The sequence below is a fragment of the Centrocercus urophasianus genome, unplaced genomic scaffold (genome assembly GCF_019232065.1).
Source record: "Centrocercus urophasianus isolate 14NV4802_14NV808 unplaced genomic scaffold, USGS_Curo_1.0 seq_28, whole genome shotgun sequence".
In the NCBI taxonomy this organism is placed as follows: Eukaryota; Metazoa; Chordata; class Aves; order Galliformes; family Phasianidae; genus Centrocercus; species Centrocercus urophasianus.
The window spans coordinates 6,042,230-6,060,660 of NW_024884844.1; the positions used below are offsets into that span (position 1 = coordinate 6,042,230).

The 18,431-nt window shown below is 40.1% G+C and overlaps 2 protein-coding genes across 3 annotated transcripts in view; one reads left to right on the forward strand and one right to left on the reverse strand.

Annotated features, from left to right (window-relative positions):
• Nucleotides 1-14: 14 nt before the first annotated feature.
• Nucleotides 15-10,022, forward strand: CEP70 (centrosomal protein 70). Of its 2 annotated transcripts, XM_042827463.1 has the most exons (16): nt 16-216; nt 289-394; nt 545-668; nt 1,007-1,187; nt 1,459-1,628; nt 2,668-2,727; nt 3,417-3,516; nt 3,887-3,975; nt 4,537-4,611; nt 5,345-5,444; nt 6,086-6,256; nt 6,435-6,581; nt 7,047-7,215; nt 8,253-8,367; nt 9,322-9,401; nt 9,814-10,022. In XM_042827463.1, the coding sequence occupies exons 2-16, from the start codon at nt 346-348 to the stop codon at nt 9,873-9,875; spliced, it is 1,692 nt and encodes a 563-aa protein (XP_042683397.1). In that variant the 5' UTR covers nt 16-216; nt 289-345; the 3' UTR covers nt 9,876-10,022. The 2 variants fall into 2 exon arrangements, with proteins under 2 accessions (XP_042683396.1, XP_042683397.1); XM_042827462.1 differs by having other exon boundaries at nt 15-394.
• A 553-nt stretch (nt 10,023-10,575) lies between these two features.
• Nucleotides 10,576-18,431, reverse strand: part of ESYT3 (extended synaptotagmin 3) — a 28,140-nt gene continuing 20,284 nt past the window's right edge. Inside the window, exons 15-23 of the mRNA XM_042827461.1 lie at nt 18,001-18,066; nt 17,127-17,213; nt 16,658-16,807; nt 15,725-16,167; nt 15,035-15,124; nt 14,494-14,625; nt 12,939-13,044; nt 12,295-12,344; nt 10,576-11,410 (exon numbers count right to left, since the gene is read on the reverse strand). Of these exons, the coding sequence (XP_042683395.1) occupies nt 11,374-11,410; nt 12,295-12,344; nt 12,939-13,044; nt 14,494-14,625; nt 15,035-15,124; nt 15,725-16,167; nt 16,658-16,807; nt 17,127-17,213; nt 18,001-18,066 (1,161 nt within the window). The 3' untranslated portion in view covers nt 10,576-11,373. The remainder of the gene's footprint in view (nt 11,411-12,294; nt 12,345-12,938; nt 13,045-14,493; nt 14,626-15,034; nt 15,125-15,724; nt 16,168-16,657; nt 16,808-17,126; nt 17,214-18,000; nt 18,067-18,431) is intronic.

Genomic DNA, 18,431 nt, shown 5'->3' on the forward strand with positions numbered 1-18,431 from the left:
ACCGTTACCGTCACGGAGCTCAGAGCCCGCCCTCCGCTCCCGTTCGGCCGTTTCCCTTCCTTTCCTGTTCTTCCTTTCCAGCGGCGGATCGCTATGACGGAGGTACCACGGCAGTGACACAAAGCAAAGCACCAGGCGCCAGCCCCGCCGCGTTCAGTTCCTTAGAAAGCACAAATCCGGCTCGCTGGCAGCCCTTCTCCCTTCTAACGGCCATCGGTACGACCGGAGCGTCTGCGCGCTGTTTGCATGCCGATCCTCAGCGATCCTCAGGTTTCTGCCTCTTCCCAGCAGCGGGAGGAGGAAGCGGAATGGAAGACGGTGAACGCGCTGCTGCTGCGCCATGGAATGCAGCCCCTGAGCATCGCGGCGTCCCCGGGCGGCGGCGGCGCGCCAGGTAAGGAGTGCTGCTGGTGGGGGTTCCTGGGCAGCACACCTGAAGTCATGAGGCACTGCTGAAGCCATCGGTTCCAAATGGTAACGGAGATGCGATCTTCAGGAACAGAAAGCCCTTGGGTAAGGCTTTGTTTGTGATGTGTGCTTCCAGATATAATTGCTTTGGACCGTCAGGCCTCTCTAGGAATAAGACTTGCATTAAAAACGTTGTTGGAAGACACTGACCGACAACAGAAGATGATGTATGGGCTTATGGAGACCAATCGTAATCTTAGGTAAGGTGCTGTGAAGGGAATTTACAGGTAATGCAAAGCAAACAGCACTGTCGCTGTTTACTGTCATATCTAAGGCCAAAGACCTTTTTTTCTGGAGATTTTTGTCCAATATGCAGCAATATTCTGCATAAAAGATCTGCTTGAGCTGTTGTCTTAACTCATCTGCTGCCACTTCCCATAGTGGCGTCTTTCCTGTGCCTGCTGCTGCAGGCTGGCACATCAGATAACTGATGTCATCAGTTAACTGGGCACTGTCAGATAACGTTTGCCAGGCCTGTGCTTCTTTCACTGCACTTAGTGAAATGAGTGTAATTTAAGTCAAAGATTTATGTTTCTAGAGATGAGGTACGACAGGAACGAGGTCGGGCATCTCGAGAAGAGAAAAGGGCTAATGAATTGGAAAACGTGGTGGAAAACATTAAATCAAAAATCCGCCAGCTGGAAGATGAGACAATAGCTAACGTTTGTCGGCAACAGAATCAGGTCAAAGAACTTCAGAAAGATCAGCTGGTTTCCCAGGTAACTCAGCACTCAGCTTTCGACTTGTTTTGGCAGCTGTAGAAGTATACACGTTGGTCCAAATAAACATGAGTGGCATGTCAAAGTTAGTACACTATTTTTAGCTTTCACATTTCATGAATAATTTTCTAATAATAAATTAGGAAAATGCATGAACCTTTCTTCCACTTTTGGTTAAGCTTCCTTGGGACCAAGTGCCTGTGTTGGCAGGTGGAGCACCATCTCCAGCTTGTTAGAATAATTTCAGAATGCTCCTTTTATCTCTTCACAGGCAAAATACCAACAGCAGCAGCAAAAGCTGCAAGAACAGGAGGAGATTATTGCTCGTTTGCAGAGGGAGCTGTGCAAAGCTGGGGAGGAGGAGCAGCAGCGTGTTGCCACTCAAACCAAAATGTTCTGCCGGTTTTGCAAGAGAGCTCCCAAGTCCCTTCTAGATCAGCAGTAAGAAATTTTGTTATATTGGTGAATGACTCGTAACAGTAAATGAATAAATGGATTTAAAGTGACTGTTCTTGATACTTACATGGAAAAAAGTTGTCGATCTTAGGAGTGCAAGCTGAATAAATGCAAGGCAGAAGATAAAAATCTCAGCCTCTGTATCCACTAGGTGTCAGCAAAGAGGGTGGAATGGTTTGTTCTGGAAACTGCATTTGCTATGGTGATTTTGTTAACGTTTTAGAATGTAAATTTAAACAACAAAGCAAAAAGCAGTAACAACAAAGTCAGTTTGGGAAAGCAGCATTTGTGACTGCTAACTGCAAACATGCTTTCCAGGCACTTTGTGCAAGTTCTGAAAGTATTCTAAGCCTAAGCCTAGTCAGAGATTCGACAACTTACAGCCCTCAGGTGGCTGTTGCCTTATTGTGCTAGTGTAGCTTGGTCTGTCCAGGTCTGCCTAGGATGTTTACCTAGGATAAATTTTAGAGGGATTATATGTGTCCCTGTGACTGTTTCTTGTGCCCTCCTTAAACAACAAAAAAAGAAGCACTGAGATTGGTTCCCTGGCATTTTTTACCTGTATATTCAAAACAGAAAATCTCAGAGTGGTTTGAAAGGAAATGCAGTTTCTCACCCATACGTTTTTTCTATGGCTTTATTTCCTTGCAGCCACTTCCTTAGAAAGCACCTGTAGTTTCTCTGGAAGTTCCTTAGGCTGTGTCTGACCTGTGCTCTTCTATCACCTCCAATGGTCCCTGCAGCCCTACAGCTCAAGAATGTACCAGCTTGTTAAGCTTGCTGGGTGAACATACCCACGAGATGTGGGGGCTGTCGGAAGGATTTAGCTTTGGTCTCCTCTTGAGTCATTTTGCCACTTTTAATCTAATAGACAATTAATGTCTCTACATTTCTTTTTTGGAAAACTGTGACTGATATGAGAGAGAAGGGTCACTTTTAAATACAGTGCAGCTGTATAAGCTATCCTATACCAATAGGTTAGTAACAATATCTTAAATTCGAAATACCATTTTTCCTTTTTCAGGTTTCTTTGTCTAATTGATTACTATGAATCTCAAATTAATCAAATGAAAAAGGAGCTAAGGTGAGTCTCATCTAATGCCTCGTGGTCCTACAGCTCAAAGTTTTCTTTTTCCTTGCTGTTCTTAAAACTTGGGATGGCAAATGTTCTGTTTTCTAGATGTCACTAAAATATTAAAAAATACAGCCAAGGCCTGTAATGATCTTGGAAGTTTGGATTAATCCTGGAAATAGCTCTCAGTCAGTCTGAGCAGCTGCTCAGTCAGGCCAGTGCAGCCAGGAGGGCGTTGTATTTAGACATTAGCTATAATCCTTTGTTTGTTTTTCTACTTTTCCTTTTGTAGTGGTTTACAGGCAGCACTACTGCATTAGCTATGCTCAATTCACTGATTTCCTAAAAGAAAGAAGGGGAAAAAAAAAAAAAAAGAATGCCAGCTTCTCAGCTCCACCACATTGCTTACATGATGCAGAGCAACAATCAGATGCCTGAGAGACATTCCCATAATTTGAGATTATCATCTAGAAAACTGAAATTGGATTTGCTTGCACTGTAATTTATTTTCAGGAATAAATGTACTCAATTAGTATATGAAACATCTTTCCAGAATAATAGAGAAGACCATGACAATGTTTCTATTCTGATCATAGTTCAATTTATGGAAATTTTGTCACATGTACCTGCAAACTAAACAACCTTGGATCTTTGTGGCAATTGAATTGCAATAAGCTGAAGCAATTTATTTTCCCTGATAGGCAATATAAAAAAGCTGAAGATCATATACAGAGAGAAGTAAAAAGCAAAGAAGAATTCTTAAATCTAGATGCTACTCCGAATTACAGAGCACTGCTCACGGTATGGAACTGCTAAGAAGAAGTCCATGCAGATCTCTAACAGTAACCCCTGAAGAGCCACATAAATATGCATATGTGTTTGGTTTCTGTCTGCTTGTTCTTATCTTCAAAGTTTGTAAACTCACTGGGCAGCATTCACTGTCTTCATCTCAATATGCAAAGATTTTGTACTTTGTTGAGTTCTCTGCTTCTCTACCTGTGGGCTAGTACAGCAGGCTCTTGATCTTAAAGAGGTCTGTTTCCTCACCTATGCTGTCTTACTATATAGAGCAAATGGGAATCTTTCTTTACACCTGACATGCTTGAAAGTGTTCAAGCTTGTTGATTATGGAATGAATGAAATAAAAGAAATAACACAATGTATGCTGCAGTCTTTTCAGAGTCAGCTTGTTGAAACAAAAGCCAGGAATGAACAGCTTTTGCTTGAAAATACAAATCTCAAGAAAGATTTGGAAACAAGGTGAGAAAGGATAAATATCATTTTTAAAAGCACATCACTAGGCTTTGCTGTACAAAGAAGGAAACTGAAAGAGCAGCAACTGTGAAAATGTATGAAATCTGTCTTTAAAATCCATTCATAAAATAATTAGTATTTTAATAGGGCAGCAGCCATCAACCTTTCCTCCCTATGCTGCTGATACTAACAGCTATTACTGTACATTGCATCATGTTGGACAACTGCATTGATGCTTGCACTTCATTCAGTTAAAGCAGTAAAAAATGCATGTGGGCAAAATTGTTCTTTCCACTGGCAGTATTACTGCCAAGCCTGATTTCCACTTAAAAACTGCTGGACAGGGTAGAGAAGCAGATGGTTTTAGTAAGAAAGCCTGAACCAGCAAAATAGGTTTAGGTGCTATAATATATCTGTATGACAGTTACTGCCACACAGAAATGTGGAATTTCATTTCCAGAATGAAGTTATGGCACTAGAAGAGTTTTCTTACTTTTTCGCTTGGCTGAATTTTATAGCTGTCTTTCAATGCAAGATAGATAATATGGTATGTTTTCTTTCCAACAGGCCAACTGCACAGGAATTAAAACTCTACAAGCACCGAGTGAAGAAACTAGAGAAAACTTTAAAGAAAACTATCCAGTAACTATTTTTCTTCAGTATCTTTCATGAATCCTCTGAACTATATAAAGGCAAAGATGCTCTGCAACCAATCACATAGATAGCAGCTTACAAAGCATTACCTTATCACCACTGTCCCTTAGAGCCTGGTTTGTGGGCAGCAAATGCTTCTGCATCTCCAAAGACACGCTATGCATCTCTGAAGTGGTAGCATGGCATCCAAACTGGTGCACAGCACTGTCTCTTAGTTCCATTTTGTCTTTTGGGATGGGAGTGTTACCGTGGGCAGTATGGGCAGGACCAAACTGTTGTCTGCCCCTTCTGTGAGCTGTAAAGCAAGTTATTAGCTGCACTGTGGATTGAGAGTATTGTGAGAGTTGGTGAACTGTTGAAGATACCTGAAGTTATGTCCATATTATCCTTAGAAATTTACTTTTTTTTTTTTTTCCACCTCTGGCTCATTGCTTAGAAAATACTTTAAAGATAACAGAAATTTGCCACTGACGAAGTGTCAGTCTGGAATTTCACTTAATTATTTGTGTACGTGTGTACTGAATACTACATATTTTTAGCACTATACATTATCTGAAAAAGATACTGCTTTAAAAATTTTCACTTCTTTGTTTTACATTCTGTCTATTTAAATGGCCTTTTCACTCATGCAGTGAGTACAATTAAGTAGTTTCAGACTGAAAGCCATCCTACTGTATGTATTTGGCCTACTGATGACCTACTGTATGTATTTGGCACGCAGGTCTTCAGGGAACAGTACCAGAGAAAGAACAGAAGAAAAGAAAGAACCTGGGAGTACTGCAGAGGATCAGCTGCATGCAGTTTGCCAACAGTACTTACAGGTATGCCAACTTCATTGGCACTGTGTATATTTAGCACTTTCATAACAAAATAGGAGTTTTGCTTAATTATGTAAACTGAAGCATGCTCTTTTGAATCCTGGAGGAAAGAACGTAACATGTAATGTTCTGGCTATGGCAGTTGATGTAGGCTGCCTTAATGTAAACTACCTAAAGTTATAACAGAGGAGAGACTAGCTTGGCAAACCTCCAGTTGGTGGTTTAGCCTGAATTCTCATCAGGATGGAGGACAAAGATCAAGGTCCTGTGCAAAGCATACCTTTCTGTTACGCTTTTAAGAACTGCTGAGGAGATAGAAGCTTTTTATTTTTCTTTAAGTAAAGAAGGAGCAAATATTGTAAAGCTTAGCAAAATATAAACTGTGGAAGTAACAAAGTTGTGAGGAGATAAACAGAATATTCCCTGAATGGGAAGTCTACTTGTGTTAACTCTTACTTTTCTTCTACTTAGTATCTTTTTAAATCTTTAAATCTATGACATATTGAGTGCATCTACAAAAGTCATTGATAGTAACTTACTGGAGGTATTTATGATTTCTTGTTTAGATTATTTGACTGGTGGGGGCAAATTTATAATAACATGCTTAGTTTGAGCAATAACTTTTTTTCTGTCTGTTATTGAAGGTGTTGTCCAATATTGACTCTATTATACGAAGTCCAAGAGCTCCTCCATTAATATATAAGCGCAGAAAAGGGCCAGTGCAAAATTATATTAAGGAGAATGGACAGGAATGTGGATTTGAACACCTCCCACTCACTATAGAAATGTGGGCAGATCAGCTAGTGGCCCTAAAGGTAATGCACTCTCATGCTTGGCTTTGTATTCCTCCTTTAGTCTGTTGAAAATCTCACAGTGCTTCTTTATCCATTGCAGAGTGTTCTTGTGTGTTAGTTTTGTTGTCTGACCTAATGTTAAATGGACAGAATATTTAAGCAGTTACTACAATAAGCCCTGTATCCTTTGTTTTAAAAGGATTTGCACAGGTCATTGAGAAAACTGTCTCTGGAATTGGTGCCTTGGCACATCACGGATCCACAAGATAACAGAGAATCCATACGAGTTCAAGATCTTCAGCTCATAGTAGATACAGTGTTAGACGAAATAGAAAACAAGGAAAAGGTAATTCTTCACATGCTGTCGACTTCTGCATTTCAAAGCCTTTTGGGGTTTAAGAAATAGCTGTGTGAAGAGATCCAATACTCCACGACTACTTTCACGTAATGGATAAATTCACCCTGGGGAAGACTGATTTAATGAAGGTCTTTTGACCATGAATTTGCATTGCCCTGTAGTGCTAGATATTATCCTGTTCCATCTTTTTCTCAGTCAGCATTCAGAATACATAAACAGACTTAATAAACAACAGAAAACAAAGGTTCCAAAAGAATATTTTTTCATAAGAGTATTTTTGGTTTGCTGGATATATCTCTTGAGATTTAAGGATATTTGAAATGCTTTGATTTACTAATGGAAGTTACACCTGTTTTTCTTTGTAGACTAGTTTTAAAAATATCTCATAGTTTAAAAGAATCCTTGCTTTGCTAAGCAACAATTTAGAAAAGTTACCCTTTCTGTTTTCTGCAGAACAGCCAGACACCATCCTTATCAACACTGTTTGCCATGGTCTCTCACTTCCAGAAGTTGTTTGATGTGAATTCTCTGAACGGCATTTACCCACGAATGAATGAGGTGTACACAAAACTTGGGGAACTGACCAATGCAATGAGAAATCTTCATGAGCTTCTGGAACTAGGTACAGGCTTATCACCTAGCACTTGTTCAGGCTATTTCCAAAGGGAAAGCTTTGTTTTATGAGCACTGACGTACTGATCATATTTCACACTCTATTTGAAACGCAAGGTTTTTTTGTTTGTCTGTTTTAACTTGTTTTAGAATAACAGATAAATAATCTTTGCTCTAGATTTCTCCTTAGTAACTCATTCAAAGGTATGTCCAGTCCTGAAGAACTTCCCTCTTACAATCCTAAAGGCCTACTTATTTTTTAACTATTCAGTGTCAACAACTAAGTGCCACCAGTAGTCAGAGGCCTGTGTAGTTTCATTCTCTTCTGGTTTTGCACTTCTGAAGAACAGCAGCTGCTAATCTTCCCTGAGCTCATGGGTTTAGAGGCTTGGCTGTGCTGCAGGGTACAGCCAGAGGGAAAGGCTCCTGAACTACTGAGGCCTTTGAAGCCTCATTCAAAAGGGAAGCAGACTTCCTGCCACCAACAACAGGAGGTGAAGAAGCTTCCCATCTCCCTAGTAATTACAAAGCAATGGAGTTCAGTCACCTTCTCCACAAATAGTTCCTCTGAAACTGAGTGAGGAAAGGACAAAGAACCTGATACCTTTTTACCTTTCATCACAGTAGCCAAAGCAGGTTAAAACAAGCAAATAGAACAAGTTCTTGCTGCTAACAAAATATCAGGGAACAGGTTCCCTCTATGAGGTACTTCTGTTGTGCTACAGGAAGCCAATGAATACCATCTCTGTATACAGTGGCAGTTGACTGCTTTCCAGTGACAGTATAGGACAGACTGTAGTACCATTTCAGTCAAGAAAATATCTAGCTCTGTCATGTTTTTAGCTACTGAAGGATTAATGAGAGATTCCTTCCTCCCAGTAGTATCAGTGTATTTCTCAACACAGGCATTTTGTTTTCTGTGAATGATAAAACTTGTATGCCTAAATATGTGAAAGTTGAATAAATTCTGGGCACTTGTAAGAATTGAATTATGCCTTCTTTTCCTGTTGTTATTCTTACCGGAAGCATGAAGTCTTTGTTTTCCAGATAGTTCAGTTCCACCCACAGTGGTGGTGGATACTGTTGGGAAACTGTGTGACATAATTAATGAGAATGTGACTGAACAACTACAGAGGCTTCTGGGGACCCAAGACATCTACAGGTATTTAGATCTGTTCCACTGGCAACAATTCTGCAAACAGGAATCTTAGGAATTGAAAGAGCTGCATAAGATTGATACTGGAAGAGATTTTAATCACTTGCTACACAGGCAGCTAGCTGTGACAGTAAAGGATTGACTACTAACCTACATGGAACAAATCTTGAACACTTTCAAAAGGGTACTGGTGGTAAATAAAAAAAAAATTAAGGTTCCCTTGGCATTAGCTTGTTGGTTTTCATGGATACAGTGATCAAAAAAGCCTCTTAAGCTTATGTTTCATAAGGAGACATAGCAAGTGCTGCATGTTGGTAGGGATATGAAACTACTTTAAGGTTGCAATATTGAAATGTATTAGTTGCTGAGAGAATGTACACCTCAGGCTTCCTAGAAATCTTTTGGGTGCTGGACAAATCTTATTATCAAGTGATGAGAACATAGAGGTGAGAGCAAGCTGTAAGAGCTTGCATTCAGATTGTGCTGTACAAACATACAAAGATACTAACTGCAGCAGTAAATTTTAACAGGCAAAGTTAACAACACCGACACCATCAACCTTTCTGTGCTCCTTGCAGCTTTAACTATAGACAAGCTGCATATAATATTCTTGCCTCCACCTCTGTAGCAGTTATACTGCCTGGGGTGGCTGATATATTTAGCATATATATATATATATATATATAGGCTGCTGCTCCAGTCCAAAAATTACATGACATGATACAGGTAGGAATAGAAGAATGTATACTGGGCAGAAACAGTGAAATCAGAGATAATCTTTTAACAGTTGTTGGCTGCAGGTTTCAGAATGTGAAGATGCATTTTTGGTGTAGGTGCATTTGTATATAATAAGTAACGGTATTTTCAGAAAGCAGTGACACTGTATGGCAAAACAGACAAGAAAATGAACTTAATATGTTCTTACATTTTTGAGATAATGGTCTTACTTACAAATTTCAGTATCATCAATAAGCTAGAAGAACACGAATGCTTCTTTCCACCGTTTCAAGCTCTCATTCAAGATTTGCTCTCTCTTCTAGGTGAGTAGCATTTGCAAGTTGTAATTATCTTCATGACTTCAAGAAAGTTCCCTGCCTGGATTTTAAATAGCTAACACACTTTGTTTACTCCTGGTGTGCAAAAAAACATAAGGGAAGTGTGAGAAAAGGTGCTTTGCCTTGCTCTCCTCTTTTAAGAAAGTGTCTGAAATAACTAGGTCTTCATTAAAAATAGGGTCAGTTACATTCAACCATAAGACTTATAAGCTAAAATAACTTTTTTCTTCCCCCAAAAGCATTAAAAGGTTTGAGGAATTTATTCTCTGCAGTAGTTTTTTGCTGACATTTCTAACATTTCTATTCTATGTATTTTAACATTTAATCTAGAATTTTGGTTGGACTTAGAGGTGTTCTGTATGCATCTCATACAAATTTGCTTTTCATTCTGTTTCAGAGATCAATAACGTGGATGATATTTTACCTGCTGTACGAAAGCTGAAGTTGGTAACTAGTTAAGAGTTAGTTTGGTCAATCCTGGGAAGACTTAACCTGTGAGGTGGCCTGTTGATTCACATGCCATTACAGCTACCTCTAATCTCTGTTATCTAATGAACAGTTTCAGACTTTTGGATATATAAATAAAAATTTGGCTTTGCCACTGCATTCTTTTAGTTTCTCTGCATTCTTACACTGAACATGAAACAAGAAAAATAACCACGATAACCTGTTCTGTCCTGGAGAGAGAACCAATACATACTGTGTTCATCTAGGAAACTGAAGGCAGCACAAAAGCAAAAACCACAAAACCACTTACCTTTCTGAACGTTGCTCATCAGCAGGTATGAGATGACATTGCTCAAACTGCCTTTAGATGTAATACTTCCATTATTACTTTGGTTGTCTTGAGAGCCTATTTTAAAATGATGTTTACATCTCAGCTAGGTTTGGGATTTGAGTGAGGGACTGTCCTCTGTTCAAGTACTACATGATTGCACGCTTCCTGCTTTGTGCTGTTGCTCAGTGAATTTTTTTTTTTTTTCTGGTTATGGATTTAAATACACTGGGTTAGTGTAATCTAGGCTGAAAATATTCTAAGCCTACTTCAGAAAGTGGTTTATTGCTTTTTGCCTAGAAGGGATTTGAATTTATCACACTCATATTCTACTGTCACTTTTAGAAGGGCATAGATAAAGTTCCTTAAGCAAGACATGTAGAAGTTTATTGTAAACAAACAGGTACACCAAGCTTCCAAAAATATTTTGGTATATTTCATTCCAATAAAGCTTAGTCCAAAACTCTGCTGTTCCTCAGGCAAAATGATTTACTATCAAGGCTTATGATATGCTGAAATGTTGTAACAAAGAACAAAACATGTTAAGGCTTTACAAACTATAACCTTTATGACATCCTGGCAAACTGATTTCCCTGCTTTTGGAATCTCATCATATGCAGACCTGCAGCCACAATCTGCTAAGATGCTTTTCAGAAGCAGAATATCAGTTTCTTGGTTTCTCAAGAACTGCTATTAGTCTTGCAGTTTATTTTAATCGGTTCTGTAGCCTTACAGATGAAAGATGCTGTTTAAAAATTGATTCTTCTGGAAGTGTAATGCTTTCATATATCGTTAAAATAACATGAATAGGCTCTTAGGGAAATGAAACGGGGAACAAAGTAATCACACACAGCTGGCAATCTAAAAACATCTCCAGGTCCAACACTTCCTTAGGAGCGCATTCATAAGTAAGGATTCTTGGGGAGGAGATACACCAGAAACATCAAGAACAAATGATTTGTTTTTAGAGAGAAATTATTCCCACAGTTTTTTGTTTTGTTTCCTTTCTTTTTGTTTTACTTCATTGAGAACTCGTGTCAGTAGGATCATTCAGGGCACATGTCCTGAGCAGCAGATGGCTTCAAGTTTGCAGTGAATGTTTCAAAACACTTCAATTACAAAAGAGATATGTACAGTCAATACAAAGCTTAAAAATTAATAACTTATGTACATGAGAAGAAATCAGTTTTTCTTGCGTCTACTTCTTGTCAGCTCATACCTGCAAGACAGATACAGAAAGCAGTTTAAGACTTTCTTTAAAGAGTTTAAACTGTCATAACAGAGAACTTGGGCTGCTTTATTGCTTGTGCTTTGTAGGCAGGAGGATGGCAAAGGAGGCTTTGGAGATGGCCTCAAACTTCAGCCTTTTACCAGGAACTCTGGATGAGTCATTTTTCTCCTACTGCCATAATTGCTGTGTACTTCCATGAGACACACAGAAGCTGGGCATGGGGAACTTGGTTTCCCTACACTGCTGACCACACTGCTGGGAAGCTGCTGGGCTACACTCACTGCATTCCTCCACCTCCTTCACTGAAGGATGAAGGAAGAATGACTGCCATTAACCTGAGACTGAGAAGGAGAGAAAAGAAATGGTTCTTAATCTTTGCCTCAGACCAGTACTTAAGATTGACGTCTGAACCATAATGAACTTACAAGCAGAACTGTGAGTGGCTTATTAAAATAGCTTCTAAAAATGCTTTGTAATTAGCTTTTTATCATACATATATATTGCTGATCAGAGTATTAATTTAGCTAAGATCTTCATCCAAGTCATTTGTTGCAAATTTACTTTAATAAACATAATTCTTTATTTATGTAACCCAGTGGTTTTTATGCAATTCAAAATATGCTGAAGACAGAATAATTGACGAGGAAGCCTCTTATTAAAACCGTTTCACAGGATAGATATCATGCTATTAACCAGATTAACATAAAGCTTAGATAAAACTACCAGATTAATTCCAGTTAGTCCTGCACTTGCAGGTAAAACATTATTGTTGCTTACCAAAAGACACAGCCTTTCTGCCATCACCCCAACAACACTCATACAGTCTCTCAGCAAAGCCATTATTAGCAGGTTAAAAGATGAAACAAACTTACCACTGTGTAAAACCCTTGATTAAATCCTCCTGTGACAAATCAATCCGCACCTTTAAAAAACAAAGTTTTATTTGTATATATATATAGAAAAATATATATAAATGATGTACATGTTGATGAGCTAAGTAGCACTCTTCCACATCAACTTTCAAGCTCTAAGGCTACAGGTGAGGCTCAAGGGAGATGAGACTCATGCATTCCCAGGATAAAGGCATTTAGCATCAACACTAAGACTCAGTTTCTTAACAGCACTGCTTGGAGATTTATCTGTCACTGAACACAGGATTCATGTTTGCTAATCACAGCAAAATTCATGTACTGTTGGCAAATTCTGTGTTTTAATGACATTTTTCTCAGTTCTACATTTGCACTATTGCACCTATCCCCAGACAGACAGCTGGACATCCCAAGAAACACATTTCAATTTCAGGATGGCTCCTTTGAAATGAAGCAGCATTGCCTATCAATTACATGAGCCCATGTGAGAATCCAAGGTGATAAAGCCCAATTTCAGACTAAAGTTGTTTCCATGTTGCTAGTTCTATTATTCAGATTTAGCTACCAGAGTTGCAGTTCAGGATTACAGGATTCTGTCAAACTCTGCAACTCTATTTAAACCAGTAGCATAACTTGATTAAACTTACTTTTCCCAGCTCCTTTTTTTCCTGTGAAATGAATGGCCTGCTGTTTTTCACTGCAACATCCAGTGTCCTTCTCTTGACTTCTTCCAAAGATTCAAAAAATTCAAACCTGAAAGCAAAGTTTTGAAAGGAGTGACTTAAGTCAAATACTGAAGTCCTGTAAGTCTCAGTGGTCAAAATACAGCAGTTTTAACAGAGAAGGAACACAGCTCCATGGAACGACCTTTACAACCAATGAATCACAGCCAAAGTTTGAAAAGGTTTTACTGTCCATTATAAACTTTAAGAACACTGGTGCCAACCACAGCTTTAGCAGAGTTTGAGGGCTGACTACAAAACATGTGAACACAGCCAATTCCCCACAGAACATAAAAGGCAATAATTTAGGTTTTATTAACACTGTAAGAAATTTCTTCCAAGCCAGCTTCTTCCATGACAGCCTGCTGGTCAGACCATGCCAGGGGGATGAAGGAAAGTGTACATCCATGATGAAATGCTGTTTAATAACCATTTTTACCCTTCATGGGAGATCAGCATGTTTTCCATTCAACTTTTGTTACTCAGAGGAAATAGCTAAGCCAATCCCCCAAGTTTACAAAGTAAGCTTATACCACATTAAGAGAAGACAAAGAAATAAACCTGTAGCAATTAAATTCTTCATGGCTCTGACTCATGGCTCTGGCACACATCATCAAATGTCACGTCAATTCTGTCCATGTTAAATCATTCAGGTTCTGCCCACCTGAATAGTTCCTCCTCAAGTCAGAGTTGTAAAACAGGTAATGTGTTTTGGAGCTAAGTATTGCTCAACCTATTACACTTAATTGAAGATGTACAGGACATGCCAATACTGGGGATGAGGAGGAGGATCCTGCTCCCAACACCAGTGCTGGCACTAAGTGTGTACAGTTCACGAGAACAGGCTGAATTACCCAGGATCACATTCAAGTGCGTACCTTCATTTACATACTGGACTAGAACTGCCTCTCAGACAAACTCTACTTCTAATTAAGTGCTACTGCCATTAATTTTATACAGAACACGTTCCTCTTCAGTGGCAAACCTGTAGAAGTGTCAGCTATCAGCACAGAGGTGGCAACACATTAAGTTGCTCCCAGCAGCACTCAGTGATGGCATCCATCTGTCTCAAAATGCTTTGTATATGCCTGACTTTGACTTTTGAAAAGACATCAGATGAAACATCAAGCAAATAAGTATGAACAGAGAAGTAGGCTTTGGAAGGTACTCACATGGAAAGATTGCCTCTGCAGTGACATGGACTTAACTATGTTGAAGGGAATGTCTGTGTGCAAAGAAGAAAGTGCAGTGTGCATCTGCTGAGGTCAGGAAAGGAGGAGGGAAGATGTGACAGTATTGTATGCAGAGCAAAGTCCGTTTAAAGAACTTGCACACACAGATACAGTGCCATTTCTCTCCCAAGACCTGTAAATGTTCACAAACCAATCATTAAAGTGCAGCATGTGCACACCTTCTGTGAGCCCTTGCACTTCAGAGAGATTGTAACATAATACACGAATTATAATCACTGTTTTCTTACTTTTCATCATACTGGGGGTTCAGAGTTTTTTTCTTAACAGAAGTCTTCTTCCTACTTGTCCATCTTCTATCTGGAAGCAGATATATACGGACATATGGATCCACTCCACGATTGGAAGAGGGTATTAAGTTTCTGTTAAAAGAAAAACAGTGCTGACAAGCAAGACAGCTTCTCCCACTGTATGTATTTTAATTCCCTGTCTTAAAATCAGACCCACCCTTCATGGATTCATGAGCTAAATGCATTTATCATGGGAGCTGAAACATAAGCAAATTAAAATCTTATGGATGACAAGATAAATTCCACTACTGAACTCATGGGTTCCTAAATCGGCATTTACAACATCAATCAGAGGTGCCAGTCCTTGTCATGACACTTAAATCTCCTTCAGACATCTCAGGACATGTGTCAGTTCTCAATAGCATTCACCTTGGCCGGGCAGCTTACACTTCATGTGGTCCTGCTCCAGCTTTCCTGACACAAGCTCAGAGAGCTCCTTCCCTCTTTCATGCATATAGAGGCAAGCAATTGCCAGCATTACCTGCAGCCATTCACCAGCACAACAAGGCTCTGCCGTATGGAAGCATAGCGCACTGTGAGCTGAATCTCTCCCAGAGGCATTTCTGTCCCACTGTAAGACAGGAACACAGCAAAAGCTTTAAACACAGGTATCTAATAGACCATACGCATAAACCTTACAGCATGAAACAACACACAAGCTCCACAAGTTGGTGATGCATTTTCAACTAGAACCAATTCTCAATGCACTGCTCCTCTTTATGACATCTTATGGCAGTTGGACCACAGAAACAACACTCCTGTTGGTGCCAGCTCTGTCTGCCTTCTGCGCAGAGCCTTGTCCTCAGACCCGAAGTATAAGTAGCCAGAGAACAGCACCCAACTGGCCTGCTGTAGATGGAGCAGCAAAGCACAGATCAGCATGTGTTTTGTATGCTGTCTGCATACTAATGGATGCTTACATATGCAAAATGGGTTCTTTTCTACATCTCATTCTGCATGTTTCCAAAGTGGTTTCAAATTCAAGACATTATTTTAAAATGGTTTACCAATGGCTTATAAATGAAGTTTTGCTCAAAGCTAAAGAATTTACCAGTCACAAAGTATTAGATTAAGCTGATTCTACAGCCTGGAATTCACGTGTATGCAAGAGACACTTACAAAAAACAAACTTTCTCAAGAAGAGAACAATTCAACTGGAAGAACCACCTACTTATGAAGGTCCAGATTGCTGCTACTGAGTTCAAAGCAAGAGGAAGGCAGAGAACCCAGTGAAGTAACACTGGGTGCAAGCCTCAGTTCTTCTACAACTGGCAATGTGGGCACTACTGCTGCCCTGGTGTGCAATGCTGATGGCACACGATGCTCTAGATCTTGGTCACTCTCTGTCTCATCAAGACTGGCAACAGTTTCACTTGCTGCAGGCATTGCTGAACTTTTACTTGTGTCCAGGTCTTCACTGTTGTCTTTTTTTGGCTGAGATTCCCGCACAGCAGTGTCTTTGCTCACAGGAGGTACTTTTGAGACTTCTGGTTTTGGTGGGGAGACAAACTCCTGCTGGTTTCCACCTTTCTCCATGACATGCATGGGACCTTTCTTCGAGGCGCTGACACCAGTCTTGACTCTCTGTGCATCAGGTTCCTCAACATTCAAGGCCTAAAAATCACCAGGGAGAAAAAATGAGCACTGCTGCTCAAACGCTGGCGTTGAATTTCATTACAATGCGACTTGGAAAGCAGGAGACTGCATTTAGAGATGAAAGAAGGCTACGGAACCAGCTATTACATTGTCTTCCTTTGTCACACTGTATATTTACTTGTGTAAACACTGTGAGAAAACAATCCTTAAGCACTAGAGCCTCTCACTGCTGTGCAGTTTTGATTTCCCAAATCAGATTTTCTCAGTTCCACTCTTTAACATCATGAGAAGGTTCTTGGCAATGCTGCTGCGCTAAGCTTTGGGAAGCCTCAAGGCAGAGCTCTCATCTCCTCCACCATCAATTGCAGCTAAGGATCTTGTCACACTTCACCTTTACTCACTTTTGAAGCAAAATTGCATTTCTTCTCTCCTGCATTTCATCTTTTGCTTGGCTAGATTTGGAAGCTTTTCTGCTGGGAAAGCCAAGTGAAAACAGCAAACAACTTACCCGCAGCACAAGTTTAATTTTAATGAAGCTGTCTGAACTGGAATGGTCCAACTGAAATCTCTGATCCAGAGTCATGTTTGGGTCCTTAAGTAAGTGGGAGAGACATACCACTGATGTTCCGAGACAACTATCCTGATCCTTGTCTTTTATCTAGAAAAGAAAGGTTTTATTAGGTGACAAACTGGAAAGCACACTACAAGGAACAGCAAAACAAGAAGGCATTCCATACAGATCAAAATAAGCTTATTTACTTAGGAAATATCCCTTGTTTTATACCAAGATACTATTAATTACTTGACCCTAGCACAAAGGTAGATAACAGCATCCCCTAACAGAGAACTGTCCACGTAACAACACACACTCCTTCCACCTTTTAAGTAGGATGACCCCAGTAAATGCAGACAAAAAGAACCTGCACCAAAATCACATCCACTATGAAAGGCTTCCAAAGGAAGGGCTTTTCTCTCACCTCAACATGCAGTGATTGGGAATGAGCACTGTGGACAAAGAAGGTGAAAGCCTGGCCCCACTTGGGATCTTTGTTGAAATTGCAGGTCTGCAAGAAGAAGATTGTGGCATATATTTTTTAATTTGGTCTGTGAGCAACAAAGAATACTGTGGCATTGATCACTAGAGAGGGTTGCAGTGGTATATTTATCTATTTTAATTGAGTGATGCTACATCCCATCTATACACAGAGAATGAAATTCCCATGTCAGAAGTGTGCACAAGTGGAGTCTCTGGCAAAACCAGAACAAGCTCTGAGAGATGTGGAAATGCTGCAGAACAAGTCAGGTGAGCTGCAGTTGGCCCAAGTTGGTGTTGGCTGGACCAGCAGCTTGCCTCAGCTGCAGCAAAGCACTGCTTCCTTCCTCCCACCTCTCTACCCAGAGAGACAGAGCAATGCTTCCAGCCCACAGACACTCAGAGCCAGCTCACAAACCTGCAGCATGACAGCAAGGAAGGATAAGAAAGGTAGAGGGGCAGTTTGAAGGATGTAGAGCTCGTAGGAAGAGTGGGAGGCTACAGCTCCAGAGCCATCCACTTAAAAGATAAAGGAGCACACCCATGGGGCTCTGCTTGAGGCTGCTCAATACAACAGTTTCTTCTACCAGGTGACAAGTGCTGGCAGCAGGAGGAAAAGAGCGGGGGAAACTGGAAGTCTGACCTAACTGGGAAGAGGCAGGAGGCGTGGCAGAGAAAACTGAAAACCAAAAGAGGTGAAAAAGCAAGCAGAACCCAATTTCTGGGTGAACAAAAACAAAGGAAAAAAGGTGGCAGTTCTAGGAGCTACTTGGAGTTCGTCACCTGAAAAATATTTAAGGAAAGCAGAAGAGTCAAACCTTGCTTTTTTGAGTCTTGCTTCCTACTGTGAGCAGGACAAAGGAGGAAGGTTCTCGTTCTGTCTTCTGCCATTTAATACAAGAAGAAAAAAAAAGAACAATGTATAGATTACAGAAAGCAGGATCAAATCACTACTCTTACTTGAAATACACGACTGGAAAGCTGGAAATAGTTTTCATATGTAGGACATCTGAAGAGCATGACATGCAGGAGAGACTCCAGCCATAACACAGCAATCTTACCCTCTGGCATCAAGAAATTACATTTAAGCCAGAGTTTTATGGGTTTAGGTTTCAATAGGTGAGCAACTGAATGTTTATTAGAAGCTGTGAGGAAACAGGTACAGAAGTACTGAAGGCTTGTTGGCCAGTGGGGAGTTTTCATCATTCTGTGATGAAACAGGGCACTCAGAACTGGTTTCTTAGGCTCA

What these genes read in the sequence shown, in the direction of transcription:
- CEP70 (XM_042827462.1), top strand. Translation starts at nt 247, where the DNA reads ATGCCGATCCTCAGCGATCCTCAGGTTTCTGCCTCTTCCCAGCAGCGG. An exon ending in GAGACCAATCGTAATCTTAG is followed by an intron (nt 669 to 1,006) that starts GTAAGGTGCTGT and finishes TTATGTTTCTAG; the next exon opens with AGATGAGGTACGACAGGAAC. An exon ending in ACTTTAAAGAAAACTATCCA is followed by an intron (nt 4,612 to 5,344) that starts GTAACTATTTTT and finishes TTTGGCACGCAG; the next exon opens with GTCTTCAGGGAACAGTACCA.